Here is a 25387-nt window from a genome sequence, read left to right as displayed (position 1 = left end):
GTCAAATATGGTTAGGTTACTATGAAGCAACCAGTTAGAAACTGATTTCAATCTTTAGCTTACAGTAATAGTAATAATAATAGTCTGATACTTCATTATTAATACTGTTTCATCAACAATATGCACTCATGAAAATAACAGTTACTCATTATAATTTTGATTCTCTAAGAAACTTATTAGATTGACTCTGTACTGAACTATACAATGGAGTAACTTTGTTTTTGTAAATAGAATTTGACTTTCTTTAAAGAACAGACTTATTTCTTACTCTCAAGAAATTGACAGCAATTGGTGAGTTAGAAAAATGGACTTGATTATTAATATAAGATTTTCTGAAATAGGTTAGTCTTACTCTACTATTCTGAAAACAATTAAAAACCCATATGAAAGTTCCCTACATAAATATAATGTGGAATTGTTAAGTAAGGGTAGTAAAAACTAAGAAACAAAACACATTGTACTGTTATGCTCAAACCAGGGTACTTTATTATTTACTTATTTTATATTTCTTAAATAATATGGTCACTAACAGAGCAGTTTCCATTAATTTCAAATTAAACAATTTCAAATTTACTTTGGGGGGAGAGGCATTCTTGTGCTCAACACAATATGCTTTTGTCAAAAAAGTCAGCAAATTCTTCCTCAGTCAACTTGGAAAAAAAAGATCCAAGTTAACTTTTAACTATGGTAACAGCTTAATTGAGTCAAGCTTCCTAAAAGAATGTGCAGTAAATTCACAAATCAAAAGAAAAAACTGTAAACATTCTGATATTTGGCTGGAAATAGACTCCATTTCATGATGATTTAATGTCTTCTAATACATCTTTCTGATAATTTTCATAACTCTGGTGAGTCACACCTATCTAACTTAAAATTTCATATGGAAAATATTTTTGAAATGAAGGTACAATGGTGGCATTCCCTCATCAATTGGCATTTTGTTTTGCAGGATAAAATGTTAATACTTCCTCTACTGCAGCTTAAATTTCCCCCCCTCATTTTAAATGCCTAAATGTATGTTGTTTCTTTATCTGGAATAAAAAGATTCTTTAAAAATAGAGGTCTAGTTGAGTCATGGCCTTTGGTGAAAGGATAAAGTTCTGATCCCATTGTCATTCTTTAATCTGGAAAAAAAAAAAAGTACAATTACTATGATTTAATTAATTTCTTAATAGAAAAAAAAAAACCTACAAGGAATGTATCTGTCATATTGAGGAGAAACTTTTTCATCTTACCCAACGAATTCATTATTTCTATCTCGGACAACTTTTCTAACTTCTCAGCTGACTTCATTCTTCCTTGAAATTCTTTGACTAGATTCTGTTCCCTTCCACATTTGTAAAATGAAGAGTTTGGACCATATAACCTCTAAAATCCATCTGACTTCTTAAATGCTGATTATTCTATGGCAATTACATTTTAAAAAATGCTTTATTTAATATACTTATAACTTTAGTTACTATAATCCTACCCAGATACTATATTGTGTTACAGAGCTATACCCTGAGTTCTCAAAAGTTATGCCAATGAAGTCCAAGCTTTGGAAAATCCAACAGGAAGATATAAAAAGATAATGGAATCACAGATTCCACAGATTAGAAGCTTTACTGCCACCTGTCATCTTAGAACTACCCTTGCCAAATAATGGCTCATCATAGAGTTGGCTGCAGTATGAGGAATTCTGGCTAGTGTAATACTTAAAAGATTATCTATTAGGTTCTCAAAATTGGTGAAGGAAACATCAATAAAATGATTAATTCTTGAATTGCTGAAATACATGTAAAAAATTCATGAAAGTTTTGTGTCAGAAAAAAACTATGAATATGATAAATTTAACTTTGATATTGCTTAAAGTACAATCAGTTTAAATGTCAATCTTAGAGATCTAAAATCATGAAATCCATTCTTTAAAAATTAAATTTGATGAGGTGATTCAGGCCAATTCTAATGGATTTGTGATGAAGAAAGTCATCTCCATCCAAAAAAAAGACTGGGGGGATTTAATGTGGATCACAATATAGTATTCACATCTTTTTTTGTTGCTGCATTTTTTTTTCTTTCTTTCTCATTTTTTTCCTTTTTGATCTGATTTTTCTTTGCAACATGATAAATGTGGAAATAGCAGAACTGCACATTAACATATATTGGACTACTTGTTATCTAGGAGAGATGGTGAGAGGAAGGGAGGGAGAAAAACTTGGAACACAGGGTTTTGCAGGGGTGAATGCTAAAAACTACCTTTGCATATATTTTGAAAATTTAAAACTATTATTAAAAAATTTTTTAAGTTAAATTTGATTTTTCAAGTCAGAAGGTTCCTAAAATTAATATTTACTATCATGATGTGAAGAATATAATTTCTCTATGTGTACTGTCAACCAGATAGGTCTTGTTTTTCATAATTTGATGTTTCCTGAAATGTTACACAATGTTAGTTCTAGCCAGGATCTCAGAGAATATATACTACAATGACATGATTTTACCATTAAAGAAATGAAAGTCTAGAGATAAAATAATGATCAAGATTATATAGTTAATCTGTAGAAGATTTGAGATCAGAGTTAGTTTCCTCACTTTTTGGAATATTATATAAGCTTATAAAGCTTATATAAGGCTTATAATAGTAAATTTTAAAAATGGAATCATATTTCATTTGAGCTATTTTATTTTTATTATTATTATTATAGTTTTGCTCTTTCCATCAACAAATGGGGGAGGCGAACTGTAAGAAAAAGAAAAAAATGGAATCATATTACAAAAATATTTTCCAAAAAACTAGGAAGAATAAAGAATAAAATCTTCAACTTTTACCAAATGAAAAGCACTCCTGTAAAATAAATAAGCCATCCCCTAAAATATGAGACTTATGTTTTTCTTAAATTAAGAAAATAGAATGCTTCTTGAGACTATAATTTCATATGCTTAATCAGGATAGGTAATTTAAGGAAAAAGATTATTTTGAGATTATCAAGTTTGGTTTGAAGAAGGTTTATTTTCCCTTTCTTTTGTTTTGTTTTATATGTTGGAATTTTCTCAATGGAGGATGGGAAATGAGAGAGATAATTTTAAAAATATTTGTTATTTAAAAATAAAAAAGTAAAATAAGGGAGAAAAATGAATTCAGAAATTCTATATCAGTACCATAATACACATTTTCTTTTAACTTCTATATAAATGTTTTTAAATTAATGACATAACCATATCACTGTACCTCAGTGACAACACCCGCAGCTATAGTAGAACCACTGTAACGCAACATGAATCTTCCCAGTTCTTTAAAGTCCTTATATAATTCAAGAGCAATAGGTCTTTGTGTCTGTAGTTCTACTAAAGCATTCTGGCCTTTAGTCAACAACCTGCCAAAAAAAATTGATTATTTGGATATAGTTACAACTAAAGTAACAAAACAAAAATAGGCAAAACCATAAACTATGAAAAGACAAAGGAATATTTAAATAAATACATACAGACATGTAATTTTGGATCAATTATAAGAAAGATACCAAACCCTAAAACACTAATCTGTGTATATTTTCCCACTGATTTATAAAAATGCTGTTAGTATCATTACAATGTCTTTTCTTCAGATATTACGATCAAAGATCAAGTAATAATAAAATTAAGCATAAACAAGAAGATATTCAATGGCAAAGATTCATACTACCCACCATCAGGGCCCTAGACAAAAATAAAAACAAAAATAAGTTTGTCTTTGGTACCATCATATTCAATTTCTATAATTTCTCATAGAATGTTGCCCTCTGGCTGCCTAAAAGCTTTCCTTGACCTTTCTGTATTTTATTCTAATATGCTCTTCTCAGAGGTAGAAAGTTAACTTTTCACTTTAAATCAAAGCTCTCATTCAATAAATAAACAAACTCCCATAGATTAATAGATGCTAGTGATTAAAAAGAAAGGAAACTAAACTACACTAATGTGTGAACAACTCTGTAGGCTTAAATTTTCTTAGGTAGTAACCAGTGACTTTTAAAAGAAAAAGTACATTAGAACAAATGAAGTTCTTATAAGTTAAGAATGTGTGAAGAAGGAATGTATAAACTCTTACAGGTTAAGAATGTTTGAGCAGACAAAATTCCTGGTTTCCCTTGACTATTCCATTATGTCATTCCCTCTTGTTGAGATACTCAAATTATATTTTTGAAAAAACAAAAGAATATAAGAATGCTTAAAGAGCATTCAAATATTTTTATTTTATAGATGTGGAAACTAAAACTCAAAATGTTAAATGATTTATTCAAAATTTCCTATTAAGCAAAAGAAGCAGAATTTGGCCATAGGAGCTTGTATCACTCCAAAAAGTTTATAAACCTTAAGGCATTCATTATATTCACTTGTAAACCTCATAGCACTATATTTAAATGTAGGCTATTACTGAAGACTGGTGAAACCATATGCTTTAACAAGCTGAATGAATAGAGAAAATATATGTTTGGAACAACATGGATAAAGTAAGCACCAGGATTTAATTTCTTAACTTACCTTGCTGACTACTTCAATTCTTAGCAAAGAAAGAGACAAGAACTATGACCAGTCAGAAAGCAGTTAGTGAAGTGAACCCGAATAAAGATATTGGAGGAAAAAAAAGAGAGCAGCAACTTATGTTCATGTGTATTATGGAAAAGTTGAATGACTTGTAAAGCATTTTTCCACTCTAATATTCTATCATGCAAAACTAACTATAAATGCCAGTTTTTCTACTTCCTAGTAAGCTTGTTTTTTTAAAGTGCTATTTTCCCCAACAGAAAGTAAAACAGGTATCTTTCTCAAGTCATTCTAGAAAAGGGTATTTTGTTTTTGTTGTTGTTTCAGTGGATTTCCATAAAATATGATCTAAAATAGAAGAAGAATATGTTCCCATGACATGGAGTGATCAGAATTCCAATTCTTGAGTTTCTGACCATGCTCAAGGCTCACACTTCTATTGAAATTTGATGTTTTTAGAAAGCATTCAACACTTAGAACTTGATTATGAGGAGGAAAAAATCTACACCTTCTCTCAGGAAAAATATGTCATCAGAGTATACTTTTTACTATTAAATAACTGCAAATTCTCCATAGTGGAATGTTATCTTGACAGCAGACATTACAGATGCTAACACTGTAGCCAGATTACCAGGGTGAACAAAGTCAAGCCAAGAACAGTCATTAAGCCAGCAAAGTGAATAAACTTCAGCAGAGTTGTCATATGGTCAAGCAGTCATGTAGCCACAGGGGAGAGGGGTAATAGAGGGGAGGGACAAGAAAGGAGGGGGGTTAACAGGCAAATAAGGACAATGCAATTCCATCTCAAAAATCAGTGACAATTTAAATCTTCATAACACTTAATATGTAGAATTTGATACCATTTAACATTACACACTTCCACAGTTTATTCTCAGGAATAATCATCACAGTAAATCGACTATTGGCATTCCCACCTATACAAATTAATAAGACCTTACTATCAACTTTTTAAAATATTAATGAGAATACTGCAAATATAATTCTACTTACTAAAGAGCAATATTTTGTAAAATAATTCTAAAACACTATACTACTTGCTGGCATTTCTACATTGTGAAAACACTCACTTGGGTTTTTTCTTTGTGACTTCACCAGTGCTTTTGTGCAGGATGCTAATCAATCTTCTGATGGTAGCAGGTTCACTTACAGTTTGATAGTGTAACAGTACCTAAAATAAAAATTGAATGAAATTAAAAATACTCCAAATAGCAGTTCATCTTATGTCACCCTATACTATATATTGTAGCACTGATTATATTTAATTTAGCATATACATTTAGCATTTATATATTATTCTAATTATTCAGATCTGACAGTTTTGACCACCCTAACAAGACCGAAAACTCCTTGAAGATGTCAGACTATCCCATAAAACACACACACACACTCTCTCTCTCTCTCTGTATGTGTGTCTCTCCTATTCATTCATCTGCCTTTTGTGTTCAATGTAGATACAGTAATATGTGCTTTAACCAGCATTGTTGGAAAATGAGAATCATAGAATAGTGAATTTTTGAAAATTTAAAATGGTTTAGAGATCTCATATTTATTTTATCAGGTAAGAAATTAGAACTTTTCTTAGATATCCTGACTCTAAGGCCAATGCTCTTTCCATTCTATTATGTTGTGGTGTTCTTTCCTCAGTCAGTGAATATTTACTATGCAGACGGCATTATATAATACATGCAAAAGCATCACACTGCCTTGCCTAATTCAACTTCCCCAAAGTAATCAAATGTATAAATGAGTTGTAAATGTGTGCCCAAGAAGACAATGTGTAAAGGGCTAGAACTGAGCAATGCACTTGGATAATGAAGCACGTAAGACTAATTGCCCACTGGACAGTTCCCTATTAACTTGTTTGAAGGTTGACCCTTCCCAGCTGTTCTGTGCTGACTTGATTGATGGGACAAAGAGGGGAAAGTGACATGTGTGGGTGGAGGAGGAAGAGGAAACTGAGACGCTGACACTGAGTCAGTCTCTTCTGGTGTTTGAGGGAGGAAGGTGTGTGTGAGATTGCTAGACCTAACCCCCTGACCTTGACTGTAAAAGATCAAGAATAAAGACGTTTAGTGATCCTGCCTCCAGCTGATTTCTGGGAAGACAGAGTTCCAGCAACAATGAAACCCATAAATAGATTTTTCTGACCTGTGGCAAAAGTGTCCTTTAAATGATATACTTTTCTGGACTAAACAGGGTGCGAGAAGGGATACTGCAGAAGTAGAGAGGAATGACCATAGACCCAAGGGTAAAAATCCCCAATTCCCTAAATGGTGGCATCAAAAAGATACCAAAGTCAAGCAAAATGAAATATGTTAAGTGAATTTCCAGATAATTCAAGTTTTAATTTTTAATGTTATTTCTTCTTTTAAAAAACAAAAACCTCACTAAAGCGTATCAAATCTCATTCTTATTAGAGTAATTCTATTAAAAATTATTAAGTATTGATTTGCAGGATACATTTTCTAATGACTCAGATTTAAATTCACACCAGTAAGTGCATTATGCTACAATGTAATGAAATCATAAACCATTGAGTTGTGCTGGATATATGCTCTTAAGATTTAAGTAAACCTAGATTTTTTCTGATCTTTGGCCACTGTTACTTCAAAGAATAATAGCTTCTATCAGTACTGTTTGCTATAACAAAGCAGACAACCAAGCTATTTTCTTTAACAATAAAATCAGTTTTACATGTAATTCTCTCTCCTGTATAATCCATCCTCTATGCAGCTGCCAAAACAATTTTCTTAAAGCAAAGGCATGTAATTCTGTTGCTCAAAAATCTTCATGAGCTCCCTTCTGTCTCTAGTATACACACTCCTCAGCTTGTCATTTAAAGCCAACTACAAATAGGCTTCCATCTTTAAAATTATTTCATTAATTCCTATCTCATAACCTATATTTCAACCATGCTGGTTTAGAGCTCCCCAAAATGATATCCCATTTCTTGTCCCTCTCTATCTTTTCCCAGGCTGTCCTTCATGTCCCTCTTAATTTGTTTCCCTCTGGATCCTTAGTACTTTTTAGGTTCAGCTGGCATCTCCTTTGTGAAAGTTTTCATTCTCCATCTCATCTAGCACCCATGCCCAGATGTTAAGCTTTCTTTCCTTCCAATTACCTTGCATTTTTTAATCTGTGAATGTGGGATCCTTTCAATAAACTATCAGTTCTTTAGAGCAGTCTTGTATTTGTTTTTAATACCCCTAACACTATCATGGTATCATTCATGTAGCAGGCACCTCATAAATGTTTAGTTAACTAAATTTTAAATTAACACTCGATAAACTGGCTTAGTTTTGACACTGATTTCCTATGTAAGCTTACGGGCAATCATTTTACTTTCCTAGGCTTTGATTTCTCCCCTGAATCATTTGAATGGCACACTAGAAATTAAGAACTGCTCACGGTTAAGACTGGCTTATGTGAGAGAAAGCTAGAACCAAGTACTGAGATTCCAGGTGACAAACATACCTAATTCCTGGTTCCTTCTCAGATGTGTAGATGTAAGAATTTAGAATATGGAGGAGGAGCCAAGATAAGAGAAAATTTGGCTGAGTTCTCCCTAAAACCTCTCTGAACACTTGTAAATAATTCCATAAAACAATGCAAAAAGCAGCAGAACCCACAAAAGGAAGAGGTGAAATAATTCTCTAGCCAAAGACAACATAGAAGGTCAGCAAGAAAAATCTGTTGCACCTGAGTGAGAATGTCCAAATCTACTCCATGCTAGCTCATACCTAGTCCCAGAATACCATGAGAAGGCCTCACTGAATCAGCAATAGTAAAAACAGTGGCTGCTTCCAGAGCTTTCAGCCCACAAACAGTAAGGGGTCAGAAGACGTCTGATCAGTAAATGGTCAGAAGGAGATTACAAGAGAGAGTTCTGGGAAGATGGCATAGTACATTAGAAAATTGCAAATTCTCTAGATTTTCCCCACAAACAAGATAGTTGTGACTCAGAGCAGTAGAGTATAAAAACAAATTTAGTGTGAAAAAAGTTAGTCTCATAGAACAATCAAAGAAAATTTCAAGATAGATATCAGGAAAGTAGTTTGCCCCATGTCAATTTTAAACACCTCCAGGCTAGTTCCTCTTAAACAATAAGCAGTGAGTCCTCAGATTAATTGTGTTGGGAGGGAGTATCAGGCCCTACTATAGGAGATTTCACATCTTAGACATTGTGAGGAATAAGAAATCTGAGTCAGGGAAGATTGAGAGAAACTCTATTGATAGAAATAAAAAGCCTGCCTGTGCTGTCTAGATATGGTCCTGGCCAAAAAAGAAACCAGCAGACATTGTAAGCGCAAAAGCAATGGGGCAGGGACACTGCTGGCTATGGCACTTACACAAGGGCAGTTCTTGGTTTCTTACAGGAGGATAGAACTTGAGGAGGATCTGAGGCCAGAGGCACCATTCTCTATACCCCAAGACTAGAGGTAATTACACCAACAATCTGCCACAAATTTAAAAAAAAAAAAATGAGCAGGCAAAGGAGAAAGAACTCAAACTTAAAGAGTTATTATGGGAATAGGGAAGACCATGGTTCACCATCAGGGGAAGAAACTGAAATTTAAAATGCCCTCTCTTATCCCAAAGAATAATGCTAAAAGGTAACCTGGCCAGAAAAAATTCATAGAACTCAAAAAGATTTTAAAAATCAAATGAGAGAGACTAAGGAAAAAAAAAAACCTAACTAAAAATGAAAAAAAATAAATAAAGATAATACAAGAAAAAAATAACATTATGAAAAGAAGTCAACCAACTAGAAAAGGAGGTCCAGAATATTAAGGAAAAAGACTCCTTGAAAACTCGAATTAAGCAAGGGAAAGGCAGTAACTTTATAAAAAACCAAGAAATAATAAAACAAAATATAAAGAATGAAAACAGACGAGAACATGAGATCTCACAAGAAAAACAACAGATTTGGAGAAAGATCAAGGAGAGAAAACATAAGAATAATTGCACTACCTGAAAGCAACAATCAAAAAAAAAAAAAAGATCTTAATACAATAATACAAGAGATAATTAAAGAATACTGTCAGAGGAGGATTCTGGGAAGATGGAGGAGTAAGTCAGTAAATTTCCCCCACAAACACAACAAATCTGTTCATCAGCACAAACATGGACTGATTAAAAAAACAAAGATGACTTGGGGGCAGAACAGGGTCTTCCTGGTACAACCTAAAAAGATCTGAAAACCTCAGGGCAGGATTAATCAGTGTGAAGTGCAAACACCTTTGGGCTAGTTCCACACAAACACCAAGTAGGGACCCCTGAGCTAACTGCCTAAGCAAGACTACAGAAATTCTCACCTTCCAGACTACATGTGGAATTGGGATCTGAATCTGGGAAGACTTGAGTGAACCTTGGCTGATTAGGAAGCCCAGGCCCAGCTCTGCTGCTGAGAGGCAGCCCTGGATAAGAAGAAACCAGCACCTCCGGTGAATGCAAAAGCAGTAGAGAAGGGACTTTTTTGGTGGAGCTTTTGGTTTGGGGTTCCAGGTCAGAGGGGAAAGTAAAGTGAAGCTAAAGATACTATTCCCCACCTCCCAATTAGCAGTGTTTACACTAATACTTCTCTCTCTCTCTTTTAATTAACCAGCAAAGTAGAATCTAAACATAGAAATTACTATTGGAATAGGGAAGACTCAGGTTTGTCTTCAGAGGAAGGCATTGAAGTTTAAAAAAAATTTTTAAAAGCTTCTTCTATCCCAAAGAGTGATATTAAATGGCTGAGAGAATTTACAGAACTCAAAAAAGAATTTAAAAATCAAATAAGAGATACTGAAGAAAAACTATAAAAAGAAAAAAAATACAAGAAAAACAAAAAGATTATGAAAAAACCAACTAGAAAAGGAGCTACAGAGTCTTGAAGACAAAAACAACTCTGAAAATTAGAACTAGGCAAAGGTAAGACAATGAAGGTATAAGAGACCAAGAAATAAAAAAATAAAAAAAATCAAACAGAATGTAAAATATTTTATAAGAAAAACAGCAGATCTAGAGAACAGATCAAGATAAAATAACACAATAATTCGACTACCTAAAAGCTGTAACCAAAAAATGAGCCTTAACACAATAATGTAGGAATAATCAAAGAAAATAGTACTGGAGTGATAGAACATGAGAGGAAAGTAGAAATGGAAAAAATTTACCATCTCAGAGACACTTTGTGGAAAACACATAGGAGCATAGGAGTATTATTACCAAATTTTAAAACCTCCAGATCAAAGAGAAAATTTTATAAGAAACAAGAAAGAAACAATTCAAATATACTGGAGCTACAATTAGCATGGTACAGGATTTAGCAGCAGCCAAAATAAAAGCCACAGGTACTGGAATCATATATATTTCAATTAAAAGAACTAGGCTTTCAGCCAAAAATATCATATCCAGCAAAATTATCCATAATATTGAAAAAAAAAAACTACTGAACAAATTTGCAGATTTTCAGGACTTTCTTTCAACCAAACCCAAACTCAATAGTAAATTTAACATATGAGAGCCAATATCAATGATCAATTTAAAGAACTTAACGTGAACCAATAGTTTGTTTTTTACATGGAAATGTATATCATGTGCTTAAGATTAATATCAGCAAATGAGCAGCTCAAAAGAAAGATTGGGGCAGAGTTGAGTACAGGAGTTGAGAACATGTTTAAGAGAGAACAATATGTAGCATCCTTCAAAATACAAATAGGAAATAAGGGGGGAGGGGATGGATGGAGGAGAAAGCAAAGGGTGAGGAAGAAGATATGGGAGGGATCCATGGGTGAAGGGAGGTTAAATAATAGCAAGGCAAATTAAGGAGTAGAATTAAAGCAGAAGAGCAAGCATAGATAGGAAAGAATGAGACATACCATAACACTACAACAAGGATTAGGAATATAATTTATTAGAAAAAATATCTAATAATCTTAGACAAAGTCAAACAAAGATTCAATCAAGAGAGAAGTCTACATTATGTCAGTCACACTAATATTATTTTAGATACATGTTTATATGAGTAGGGCATGAAAAAATGTAAATACATATGCAAGTTGCTCTATGTATATGTGTGTATATATAGATACATATATAGCTGTGAATGTAAATGTGCGTGTATATGGAAGTGGGGGATATATGCATGGGTGTGAATATATTTGTATATACACATATAAATATATACATCTAAGCTTAACGATAGCCTGTTTTTTGGAGAGAGGATGAAAGGGGAAAAACAGAACAAAGTAAAAAAAAAGTACAGAGCAGAGAACAAAAGAACTGCAAGGAAGCAAAGAAAAGATGGATACTCATGAATATAATTTTTTCTATTATATAAACTTTCTTGAATGGTAATTTTTTATATATTTTTGAATTCTCCCTGATGTTCCTCTGGGTACATGACAATATTCTATTTTGTTTTGTTTTATTTTCCTTTGCTGTTTTTCTTTTTCTTTTTCTTTAAATAAAAATAAACAAATAAATAAAGGATGCTGTCCTGAAGTATTAGAACAAGAGGGTGAAGTAGAAACTGGAAAAAAAAAAAAAAATCCCATCAATACTTAAAAGAGTTTCTATGAGGAAAACAATGAGTCAAATTTTGAAACTTTCAGATCACAAAGATTTTATTTTTTGAGCAACAAGGAAAAAAACAATTCAAAAATGGCAGTTAACAATTTGGAATCACACAAGACCTAGCAGTGGCTACAGTAAAAGAAAGTAGATCTTGAAACACTATATAGCAAAGATCAAAAGAACTAAGGTTGCAGCTAAACATATCATCCCCAGAAAAATTAAGCATAATTCTAAACAACAATAACAAAATGGATGTTCAATGTCTTGCATATAAGATCCAAGAGAAACATATGTATGAAAGAATAAGTTCAAGGGATTGAATAAAGACAAACTGTTTGTTTTATATTGAAATGTAAATCATATGTCTAAGATTGTAATTAGTAATTGGGTAGTTTAAAACTAAAATTGCCATAAAGCTGAGTATGATGTAATTCTAAAAAGTGAAACTGTGTAGGAAAAAAAATTTTAAAAAGTAAATATATGAATGAGATGCAAGAGAAAGAACTGACACAAAAAAATTGGATGGGGGAAAAGGACATAGTTCTGGAATCTTACATTGGGAATGAGTTAAAGAGAGAACAATACATATATATCTAAAAGGGTAAAAAAATTTCTAACTATAAAAAAGTAGGAAGAGGAGATGGAATAAGGTGGACTATAGAAGGGTGTGTAGATGATGGGAAAAGGATAAAGTATGTAGATGAACAGGAGTGGGATATAAAGAGGAAGGGAAAAGGTGAGTTAAGAGGATAAAAGAGGGATTATAGATACAATATAGGTTAGTAGGTAGGAGTAAAGCAGAGGAGTAAGCAGGGATAGGAAATAAAGATACACACAAAAATAATGAGTAGGAATAGAATTTACTAGGGAAAAAAAGGCTAGATATCATTGATCTAAAAAGTTAAAGTTAAAAAGAAAAATAGGAAAACTATACTATTTGTCAGCCATATTAACTGATATGTTTCAGACTATTAAAAAAAAACAAAAACAAAAACAAACAAAAAAACCCCAACTAGATAGTATAAGGTTGGAAAATTCCATGAGTAAAAAATACTAAGTTGATGGATTTAGAAAAATACAGAAAATACTTAAGTAGGATGGCATCATCCACTTTCAGAGAACCAGGATAAACAAAGTACAGCCTCACAGAGATGTATATGAATGTATATGTGTATGATTACAGATATCTTTGTATGCATATATATGCATGCATATACATATACATATATATATATATATATCTGCACTTAATGTTAGTTTTGGAGAAGGTGTAAAGAGGAAAGTGGAAAAAAAGAATTATGTAAAATATGCACAGCAGAGAACAAAAGAAAACTTACAAAGCAGCAAAGATGGATAGCTTTGAACACGGGGGTAGTATTTATTATATAGGCTTTCTTGAAATGGAAATTTATTATCTCATATTTTTAATCCTTTCTTATATTCTGTATGCATGGCAATTTTTTTTCTTTAATCTTTTTCTATTTTGTATTTAAGTTTTAGATAAATAAATTCTTGGAGGGTAGGAAGGGAAGAACGATTACAGGGCTCTCTCTCCTAGCACTAGGGACAGAATTCTGTCACTTTCAAAACTCGGTCTCAGGTCACAGTCTGAGGTGACTGCCCCAGGATGAGGAGTAGTTTGCAACCATAGTGGAGAAGGGACCTTTCAAAGGCTAGTTTCAGGGCAGAAAAGAGTACTTGTGGTTGCTCAATAGTAGTGCATAGGCCAAGAGAATAGTAAATACATCTCTCCTCAGATCATACTACTTAGGAAGAAATGAAAACTTATAGCTTCCTAGAAGTATCTCTGAAAACAGCTACACAAAACCCTTCAGATTGGAACAGTATGCCCTCCATCCTAGAAGCAGAGCCCCAATTTAGCAAAGAGTTAAAAGTCACAAAATGGGCAAACAGAAAAAAAAAATTCTGACCACAGAAAACTACTAAGATGAGAAGGAAGATCAAAATATACACTCAGAAAAAAAGAAAGTCAAAGCTCCAAGAAAAATATGAATTGGTCTCAGACCATGGAAGAATTCAAAAAGGAATTTGAAAATCAAGAGAGGTAGAGGAAAATTAGGAAGAAAATGAAATGCAAGAAAATCATGAAAAAAGAGTCAACAGCTTGATAAAGGAGGCACGGACACACACAGATATACACGATACAAAAGAAAATAACACCTTAAAAAAAAAGAATGGGCCAAATGGTAAAAGGTACAAAAAGCCAATGAGGAGAAGAATGCCTGGAAAAGCAAAATGGGTCGGGTCAAATGAAAAAAGAGGCACAAAAATTAACTGAAGAAAACTCCCTTACCAAGTAGAACTGGCAAAAATGAAAAAGAAGAAAATAATTCCTTAAAAATGAGAATTGAAAGAAAAAGAGAAAACAATGTGAAATATCTCTTTGGAAAAAGAACTGAGTCAGAAAGCAAATTCAGGGGAGAGACTATAGGAAAACATGATTTTTAAAAAGAGCTTAGGCACCATCTTTCAAGGAAATTATCAAGGAAAACTATCCTGATATTTTAGAAACAGAGGGTAAAATAAAAGTACAAAGAATCTATTGATTATCTCCTGAAAGAGATCCCAAAACGAAAACACCCAAGAATATAAAATTCCAGAACTCCCAGGTCAAAGAGAAAATAATGCAAGCAGCCAGAAAGAAAAAAAAAAATTTAATATCATGGAGACAGTCAAAAAAACACCAGATTTAGCAGCTTCTACCTTAAAGGAGTGGTGGATTTGGAATATGATATTCCAGAGAGCAAAGGAGTTAGGATTACAACTGATAATCAGCTATCCAGCAAAACTGAGTATAATTTTTCAGGGGGAAAATAGATGTTTAATGAAATAGAGGACTTTCAAGCATTCTTGATGAAAAGACTAGAGTTGAATGGAAAATCTGACTTTCAATTATAGGACTCCGGAGAAGCACAAGGGGGTAAAACAGAAAAGGGAAATCATATTAATAAAGTTAAATAATCTACATTTCTACATGGGAAGTTTATACTTCTAATTCATAAGAACTTTTTTCATTATTAGGACAGTTAGAAAGAGTACATAAAGAAAGACACAGGACACAGGTATGAGATGAACATAAAGGAATCTAGTGGGAAAAAAAAAAAAGGAATGCACTGGAAGAAAGGGAAAGGGAGAGGTAAAATGGGGGTAATTATTTGACAAAAAAAAGGCAAGAAAAAGCTTTTATATAAGTGAAAGGGAAGGTCAGTCTAATCAGATACTATTAAGATACCAGATGTATAGCTATAGTTTGTTTCTCACTGTCATCTCCCCAAATATGCTCTTACTTCTAACACTCTACCTCTGTTTCTATCCTCTTCTCCTCCTACTTTTCTATAAAGATAACATTTCTATACCCAATTGAATATGTATATCATACCCTCTTTGAGCCAATTCTTAGGAGAATAAAGTTTACTTACTTATCTTCCCCATTTATAAAAATAAGAGCCATTCCACAAATGATCAAAAGATATTAATAGTTTTCAGATGAAGTGATCAAAGCTATTTATAGCTATATGAAATTTTATAAATTTGACTCAGTTCTCTAAATGTTTGAAAAATTTCAAAAATTTTTTCATAGTTACTAATGCTAACTGTGATTTCCTCCATCTTTCCCCCTTCTGTTTATTCTATTCTCTCTTTGCTTTCACTCTTGCCTTTCAAGAATGCTCTAAATCACCACTGGAGAAATGCAAATTAAAACAATTCTAAGGTACTACCTCACACCTATTAGTTTAGCTAATAGGACAGAAAAGAAAAATGACAAAGAGGGGATGTGGGGAAAATGAGATATTAATGCACTATTGGTGGAACTGTGAACTGATTCAACTGTCCCACAGAGCCACGTGGAACTATGCCCAAAGGACATTAAAAACCCCTGACCTACCAATACTGCTACAAGGTGTGTATACAGAAAGAAATTTTTTTAAAAAAAGAAAAAAGACCTATTTGTACAAAAATATTTATAGCAGCTCTTTTTCAGTGGCAAAGAACTGGAAATCAAGAGGATATTCATAAGGATATTCATAAATGGGAATGGCAGCACAAACCGTAGGAATACTATTTGTGCTATAAGAAATGAGAGGATGCTCTCAGAAAATCTTGGATTTACTTGATCTAATACAAAGTGAAATGTACTATGTACAAAATAACAAATATTTTAAGATGATCAGCTGTGAATGACTTTGCTTTTTCTCAGTAATACAATGAGCCAAGATAACTCTGAAGAACTTATGATGAAAAATGCATTATTATTGGGGAAAAATAAATATTAAATTTTAAAAATTCATAATATGACTCTTAAGGGATTGGCATATAGCCTAAACAAAATACACAATTTAATTTCCAAATGGAGAGCAGGAATAGTTTTTTAGTCAAGAAGTAATGGTTTCTATTGTGAAAAAATCTGTATATTGATAAATGTGCATATACTGTTCACTTAAACATAATAATCTATTGCTCTATAATAACAACATAATTTTATCTAAACTTAATCAATATGAAGTACATTTTTTTCCTCACTCACCTTTTTCCAATTACAGAATCCTCCAAAAGAAAAGAGACTTCAGAAATAATTTAATTCCACCTATTTCTTAAAAGGAATCCCTGTCTATAACATTCCCAACAAGTACTCATTAAGTTTGTTTGGAAACCTTCAGGGAACCAACAACCAGTCTATTTCTCGCTTTAGCACTTGTATTAAGACTTTCCTTATAATGAATAAGAATTTGCCTCTCAGCACTTCAATCAACAGTTCCTGTGTTCTTCTGTCCTTTAGGGCCAAGCAGCAGAAAAATCTAATCCAAAAACTTAAAGAAAATAATTATACTTCCATTCCTCCCACTCCTCAAATTTACTTGTTCTTCTAAAATCAGCAAAGAATGATGAACTATTTGATTGTAGATCTCATTTTTTGAAATATATTTCATCATGATATTTGTATATTTGCATTATTCTTCCAATAGATTATGACACTAGAGATTGTCTTAACTATATTTTATAACTCTTTTGTTCCTAAGACAGTGTTCTATAAACAACATTTTTCTTCAAATGTCTTCTGAATTTGTCACTGAATATAAATTTGGTATTTACATATGAATTAATAACTCATATACATATATATGTATATATATATATAATATTTTAAAGTTTAAAAAAGGTTTTTCATAAGCCACCCTGTGAAACAGGCAGGATAGTATTAGATATTAGGTGACTATTTGGTTTAAAGAGCAATGTCAGAACTCAGCCTAAGGGTCTTACAGTTCCAAGATTAAGACTCTTACCATATGAAAGTGGAATGTAATTAAGCTGTACTTTAAAACTTTCGTTTTATGCTTAAGAATATACATAAGATAGGAAGACAGCATTACTATTTAGAGTCACAATTGACCTCTTCATGGCCTTTATTGGCAAATAATGTTGTGAATTGCAATTACAGAGTTGCATAAGTAAAATCATTTAGTAATTTCTCCACCCTTTTCATTTACAGGATATGCTGCTTTCTAAGAATGAGTTCAGCATCAGAAATAAGTAACTTGCACTTGGCTCAGTCATCAATTTCAACTAAACAAAACAACTAATTTTTCAAAGCATATTTTACAATAAAATCATAATTTATTGAAATTTCCCAAATCACATATATTTTTCTTTTTCTTTTTTTTTTTTTTGAGGCTGGGATTAAGTGACTTGCCCAGGGTCACACAGCTAGGAAGTGTTAAGTGTCTGAGATCACATTCAAACTTGGGTCCTTCTGAATTTAAGGCTGGTGCTCTATCTACTGCGCCACCTAGCTGCCCCCTTCACATATATTTTTCAATGAAACAAAAATTTTTCATCCTCTCTTTTCTTGCAGGAAGTCCATGATATGGGACATAACTAAAAACTGTCACCTCTGACTTATATTCTACATTTATAAACAATTTTCCATTAATTACTATAATGATGTGTGAAATAACTAGTCTTAAAAACCGAAACTTTCTTAATCTCAAAGGTATATATCTATATCTATGAACATACACACACAAATAATTATGCATATATTATACATACAAGTATATTATAAATTTAACCACATTCTATCTTTACTCCCAAATTACAATGTCTTAAAAACCTGCTGATGATTTTTTTTTCCAGAACACATATTAATTGATGACACATTCACTTGTTTTCCAAATAATAAATAATTCAATCCTACTAAAAGATAGTAGTTGTTTTTTTTAATTAGTATAAAATTTGACTAAGGGAGAAAAAAAATCTTGAGCTAATACAGAAGAAACCTAGAACAATATCTGGATTTATTTTCTATGCTATCAATGTTGGTGCCATTTCTGAGAAAACACAAACTTCCAAAGAAATATAATAACCATAAGATACAGTTTCTAAAGACTTCATTATACCTTCATTATACCATATATATAAGAAAAGATAATTTTAAAAGTTTTAGTTCATATCTAAGGAAATTTTATAGTCTAATGCTTTTCACATTTTCCAGTTTACAAAACTCCCAAGAATCTGTCTTTAATAAACTTGGGATTTAGAATTAAGTATTTCAAATACTACCTTAACTTATTTCATTATGTGTGAAAAACCACAATCAGACATAAAGAATCTGCTTCATAATTGACTACCCAACCACAATATTGTAGCCAATTAAGTCCTGTCTTCATTCTCATCTGAGAAATTAGCTGGTTTCTATGTCAGTGGAAGACATATGCCTTTTAATTTTTCTATTGAGAATTTTTCTGTGCAGAGTGATTGCCATCTACTACAAAATATTTTCTGAATGATAACATTTTTTTAAAGAAAGTTATTACTCCTAGTTATAAAGTTTATTCCCTACAGTACAGCATTAATGAAGCTATTTTAAAATAAGGCTTAATCATTATAATGCTGATTAACTTGCAATAATTAAGCCTGGCATTAACATACACACATCATGAATTTGTTCAATATTTCTTTATTTATATGATTCTTCAACATTTTAAAACTCTTGTAACATTTTGTATTTTTGTTTTTGGCTTTAACATTTAAGGGCATACATTTTCAAATGGAGTTTCTTTAATGGTAGATTAATCCCTCTGTAATTACTTCTAAAAGCATTTTCCACATATTTCATGGCAGTTAAAGAACACTGTGTCAAGAATGCAAATTAATACTTTAGGTTTTTATTTTTATTTTGGCTGAAAGTTGCACTGGAACACAAAGTTTCTTTTAAAAATAATATATTTTTTTTAAGTTTAAGAAACAAAATAAGCATTTTCAAAAACTTACAGGGAATCCTTTAGTGATGGGAATTTCAATATTAAAGATGAGGATTCGAGCTTTGAAACGAGTACAAGCTTTAATGGGTTCTTTGGGACCACAGAAAATACAACCAACACTGCAAAAGAAGGGGAAGAGATATTTGCATGTAATGGAAATACTTTTCAATCAATTCAGTTTGTTTTACAAATAAAGGTACAGCAGTTAATTAGGGACTTTTTGTGCATATACCCTTCTAGTTTAGGGTATATGTGGTTTCCACATTAGTAATCTTCTATCATTTTTTTACTTTGCAAAACCCATTCAAAGAATGTAATAAATATGTTCACAGATATTTAATATTACTATCTTAACTAGACAAGAATAGAAGTTCACAGTAAATATGAAGCCTAATTTTTTAAAATGAATCACTGAGTTGCAAAGTATATGTAAGTCTTTAGGCCCTATATTCAAAACAGCTTAAACGAATTTTTGCACTCACTTGATTTTGATGATATCCATACCAACTAAGGTGAGACTAACGTGATCTCCTGCTGCTGCCCAATCAACGGGTTCATCATGTAGCATGATTCCTGGAAATGAGTAAAAACCAAAGTATAAAGTGAAATACCTAGATACTAAGCTATAAACAACCAAGGGATTTTGAGCCGTTTAGGTCTCATCAGTCATTACTCATCATTTTCAATATGAATGGCTATATAGTAAAAAGTCTCACTAAAAGTCAAACACTTCCTTTAGACTTTACTTTGCTAAGGTATCACCTTAGATATATAACATGACTTTCATATGACTATAAAATGCTGCTTTTTCTTTATTTGATACAGATTTTAAGCCCAAGTTTTCTAAGGAATGGTCAACAGTTCTTCACTATCTTTTGTGAAAATATTAAGACTTACATTGCAACATAAGGTAGTGTTGTTTAGTTTGTCATACAAAAAGCACAGCATGTCCCAGAAATTTTTTCAAACAGAATAGCTAAGTAACCTGCCTTGAAATTTTCCCTCAAGCCCATGTTAAGAGGTAGGAAATGAACAAAAATAACCATAAAAGTAGATATAATGGAGTTGATTTGTATACAAATAACATCATAAAGAATTTTAAAATTAGACTTCATGATTAATATTGCTTCTAACTTATTTCTGTACCTTTTTTTCTCATAGACTCCTCTGCTATTTTGGCAAACATGGAAGGCAAGAGTATATCAAGCCAGGGAAAAGACAAGGTAGGTGAAGACACCCACTCAAAGCTTGGTAGAAACAACTGGTAAACAATGAACAATAACATCCACTAACATTTGAGTTGGAATTTCCTAGGTTAGGAATATCTTCTTGTCCAGAGTGGACACAGAGAATACTTTTAAAATATCTTTTATGACACAAATTTTCTGTGATTGGAAGCAAAATTAAATATATTGCATAAATCTCTCACGAGAAAAGGAAGTGTAAATTTAATAATTCTTTATATATTTCATTTTAGTCAAACTTTTTACTTACCATTCTTTTTCAAGGCAATTATCATTCTAACTAAAACGGATTTTTCACTAATATTTTTCAATGGAATAATTTTTAATCATAGTTCTTTAATTACAAATCTTGATTATCTTAATTTCTAAACAATATCTTAATTTTTGTTATACAGCATTTTCAAGAATGGGGCGAGAGAAGGCTAAATTATGTTTAAGAAAGAAGCTAGCAACCAAATATAGAGTCCCAGATGAGGTTTTTTTTTTTTTTTTGTAGGATACATACTACAAAGTATAATTAACAATATGAAAAGTTTTAGAGAAAAATAATATCTTTTAATTATACAGATATGGTTGTTGTAATATCATTTAATTATTTAGAGACTTTTCTGACTGACCACAGATCAGCAGTTGTTCCCTATGCAGAGGGACATTATTTATATATCAAATTCTTTCACAATCTGAACTTTAAAGTAAATTAATGAAAACAAAGTATGACAATTTGGAAAAAATCATAGTGTCTAGAGCTATCAGGGACCTTAGAGAACTAGGTTAGCCTTTTTCTTTTAAGGTTTCTAGGAAAGTAACACCAAGAGATATAAAGATTGCCCAAAACAAGATAGAAAATTCTTTTCTCCGATTATAAAATGTTCTCGCTCCTTTTTTCCCTTTGCCTTGAATCCCCTAACCCTTTTCTTCCCCATCACTGTGACCTCCACCTTCTTCACTAGGGAGTTCTTTCCTGAGTCATCACCTACCCCTGCCCAAGCACTCTCTCGTCCTTTCTATATCTTGCTCACCTCCACACTGTCTTCTTGTCTCAAGTTCCTATTTCACCCCCCTCCATCAAGCCCCAGCCTTGTGTTACTCATATAATTTGCTGTCTTCACTTGTATTCAAAAACTGTTGAACAAAGTAGAGAAGATCATGAAATCATGCTACAGATTTACGTTATATGGAATCAACAGTGCTTCACTGTGGCAAAGAAATCCTTTTACATCTCCCTGATCAATTCAGTCTTCCATTAACCATCACAACTCTTCCAAATGTTTTCATCCCATCTCAGTCTATGGCTACCCCCACCCTCACAGCTAAATTTTGTCTCATTTGTCACTGAAAAACAGGTCATTTTCATTATGCTCCTTCTCATTCTCTCTTCAACTCACTTTATTCAAAGCCTACTACTACTATTTCCTTCATCCATTTAAAAAAAAAAAAAAAATCTTGCCAAGACAAATCTTTCTACATGCTTAATTGATCCCATTCTTTCATGTCTTTTCCAATGGATTTCTCACTTTGTCATCTTCATTTTTTTTTTCCTACTTACTTTTCACTTCTCTGTTTCTATTTACTTATTTCCCTAAAGGCTACTTCCCTACTCCCTATTAACATGTCCATGTCTTCTTCCAATTCCCAAGCACATAGCATTGTAATTTGAATTCATTTTTGAAAGTTAAGACTTCAGAAAATATTTTTGTCAAGGGTTTTTGGATAATTGAGGAAATGATATCTTCAACCTGTCTCTCATACTAATTACCACCATTATGTATTGATTCAAAGAGGATTTATTTCTCTAAAGAATTATATTATTCATAAACTTTCAACATTGATGCATCTCAGGTTTTAATTCTTTCCTTGTTCATTTGTCATGCTGTTACTCCTAAAACTCTATATTCATATGTTATGAACTCCCTGAGGACTGGAAATAGACTAAGAAAAACCAAAAAAGCATTGATTTCTGTCTCGTATATGCAGGCAAATGTTGGCCTCCAATCCAAAATCTTCCTATTTTTGTACCACCTCTTTCCCCATTCTACAATGGTTTTTACAATTGTAAATACATTTTTATTGTATTTGAAAATGTTTAACAAAACTATTCATAACTCGGGGGCTATTCAAAACAGACAGCACATAATAATATAAACTATAATCAGATACAACTGATACATGCAACCAGATGCCAAAACTTTCCCTATTTGATCTTCCCTTTTCCTGAAGAGTTGCCAATAGAATGTGGGACTAAAGAATCAGCAAAACTGTAGTTCAAATCTTGCCTTAGACTAGACACTTGCTAGCCATGCAATCTAACCATGTCGTAACCACTGTATGTCTTAATTTCCTCATCTGCAAAATGGGAATAATAATAGTATCTACCTCAAAGATTAATTAGTAACAGAACCAAATTTGAACCTTAATTCTTCTAACAAAAGATCCAAGATTCTTTGTATTATACTTCACTGTCCCTTTGTGACCTCTACTTTAAAAAAAAAAAAAAATCACATGTGGCTCTTTTCAACAATGAGATGATTCCGCCAGTTCCAATGGTCTTGTGAGGAAGAGAGCCATCTGCACCCAGAGAGAGGTCTGCAGGAACTGAGTGTGGATCAAACCTACTGTTTACACTCTTTTCATTGTTTGCTTATATTTTGTTTTCTTTCTCTTTTTTTACTTTCTGATCTGTTTTTTTCTTGTTGCAGCATAATTGTGGAAATATATATAGAAGAATTACATATATTTAACATATATTGAACTATTTGCCATCTGGGAGAAGGGATAGGGAAAAGGGAGGCAAAAAAATGGAACACAAGGTTTTGCAAGAGTGAATGTTGAAAATTATCTATTCGTGTTTTGAAAATAAAAAAAAACTTTAATAAAAAAAGATTTAACAACCCCCTCCAAAAAAAGTCACAGATTAACTTAAATGTTTCTATTGTATTAGCAAAAGAATGACTATTTTAAAAAAATAATGAACAATATGAAATGTTAGTTTAGTTGAGGTTTAAAAAATATTTAAAGTTACATGTCAATAGTTTCAGAAAAAGCTTAGTTCAAATTCTTGTTGATTAACTTCTGGTTTCATCTTCCTTTTGGAGTAAAACTTTTAAATTCAAAGTCTATTTTTAAAAAATTTCTGTTCAATCTGAGGTATAGCTGTTACAGTTTTGGATTACTGTTTGGATTTGCTTCATATGTGAAAAACAAATTTACCTTTAAGAATCATTCAGCCTACAGGTGGTGCCATAATGCAATATAGAGTAAGGCATGAAGAGTTAAAAAGAGTAAGAACATATTCAAAAGAGTAAGAACATATTCAAATCAGTGTATTGGTCTTTAAATAATTTTTAGTTTCAGATATGCAGTTTTTCTGAACATTCAGATTTCTATTAAGGCAATTCTCGTATGGCCTTATCAAATCACAAGATATTTTTGGGCACTTTGGTATTAAACAAAACTAAAGTTAATGAAGGATGTGACAAAAGCTGTAATTTGATTTGGATTTTTCTATTTTATCAATTCATTTAGTAATTTCCCTGAGGTTAAGCTTTGTTATTTAAATTGACTTTTAGTAAATGCATAAAATCTTCCAGGAATGTATTATCAAATAGAATAAAAAAAACAAAAACAAAATTCATGACATACTCTACAAAACCAATTTTGTAATCAGATCTAGTTGTATATGCACAATAAACAGCTTAAGAGTAAAAGGGGGGGGGGGGAGTGCTAATTTAAAACAAACAAACAAACAAACAAACACAACTACATCCTTAAAACCCAGTATCTCTAACAGCAAACTTTAACAGTGATTAAGAACAATTCTAATTCAGCAAATTACTTCTATACTAAAATCAAAGTTCTGGGGATTGAGATAACAAATAGAAAAGCTTTTTAAACTGTAAAATGATAAATTAATGCTAACTGTTATTAGTAAGTCTATTATTACTTTTATTTAAATGTTACCAAGATAGTACAATTAAATATATATATTTTTGGAGTCTAAAAATTTTTATGCATATTTAGATACTGTTATACAAAGTCAAAGAGTAAACATAATCAGATAAGCAATAAAGGAAAAAAGGTAGATTCTGGCATTAGAATAATCTACTTTAAATTTGACTCTCTTTTAGAATTAATACAAAGGGAGACAAAGAAATTAACATATATTTATAGCATATTTATTTAAAAATTCTATAACTTACAATTCCAATTTTCTAAACAAATTCTGTTGTATATTTTTCAAAGCTGTTACTTTATAATTACCAAACAATGAAATGTAATAACCCATCTTGCCACTGGATGTCAGGAGTCAGGTAAAGGTACAGTTCAAATTTTTAGAAATACTATCTTTGGCCCTACACATATAATTTTGGAGAGAACTAAATATTTTTGAAAATTACTTCTTACACAGGCTTTTGAAATCAATGTCACAGAAAATCCTGAGACAATTATAAAGCCACACAGAAATTTACACATACAGTCACATCAGAAGAAATTCGTTTAATGTTTTCTCAATTTAACTTTAACAGTTAGTATCACTTTGACAATTAGTTACAATTTCAGTAACTGGTTGTTTACTCTTTGGTCAATGATTTGCTATGCAGAATCTGCCTTCTTAACGTTTAGCAATAGAAAACTCTACACAGAGATGCATACCTTTTGCAGTGCAAGTTTCATTAGGAGGCATTGCTAGAAGTCGGTCACCAGTCTGGATATAACCAGCTTCAATTTTACCAGTCACACAAAATCCAGATCCTTGATCTGTAAAATGTCAATACATTAAAA

At 31.9% G+C, this 25387-nt stretch overlaps 1 protein-coding gene across 2 annotated transcripts in view; it reads right to left on the bottom strand.

Annotated features, from left to right (window-relative positions):
- Nucleotides 1-458: 458 nt before the first annotated feature.
- Nucleotides 459-25387, bottom strand: part of HBS1L (HBS1 like translational GTPase) — a 126797-nt gene continuing 101868 nt past the window's right edge. The window contains exons 13-18 of one of the 2 annotated variants that reach the window (XM_074309776.1): nucleotides 25259-25363; nucleotides 19847-19937; nucleotides 19375-19483; nucleotides 5592-5692; nucleotides 3212-3356; nucleotides 459-1124 (exon numbers count right to left, since the gene is read on the bottom strand). In XM_074309776.1, the coding sequence (XP_074165877.1) occupies nucleotides 1113-1124; nucleotides 3212-3356; nucleotides 5592-5692; nucleotides 19375-19483; nucleotides 19847-19937; nucleotides 25259-25363 (563 nt within the window). In that variant the 3' untranslated portion in view covers nucleotides 459-1112. Of the gene's footprint in view, nucleotides 1125-3202; nucleotides 3357-5591; nucleotides 5693-19374; nucleotides 19484-19846; nucleotides 19938-25258; nucleotides 25364-25387 lie in introns of those variants that run through there. The other variant, XM_074309777.1, reaches the window with a different exon arrangement.

Source organism: Sminthopsis crassicaudata, chromosome 4 (assembly GCF_048593235.1).
Source record: "Sminthopsis crassicaudata isolate SCR6 chromosome 4, ASM4859323v1, whole genome shotgun sequence".
Lineage (NCBI taxonomy): Eukaryota > Metazoa > Chordata > Mammalia > Dasyuromorphia > Dasyuridae > Sminthopsis > Sminthopsis crassicaudata.
This window is presented reverse-complemented; position numbering and strand designations above follow the sequence as displayed.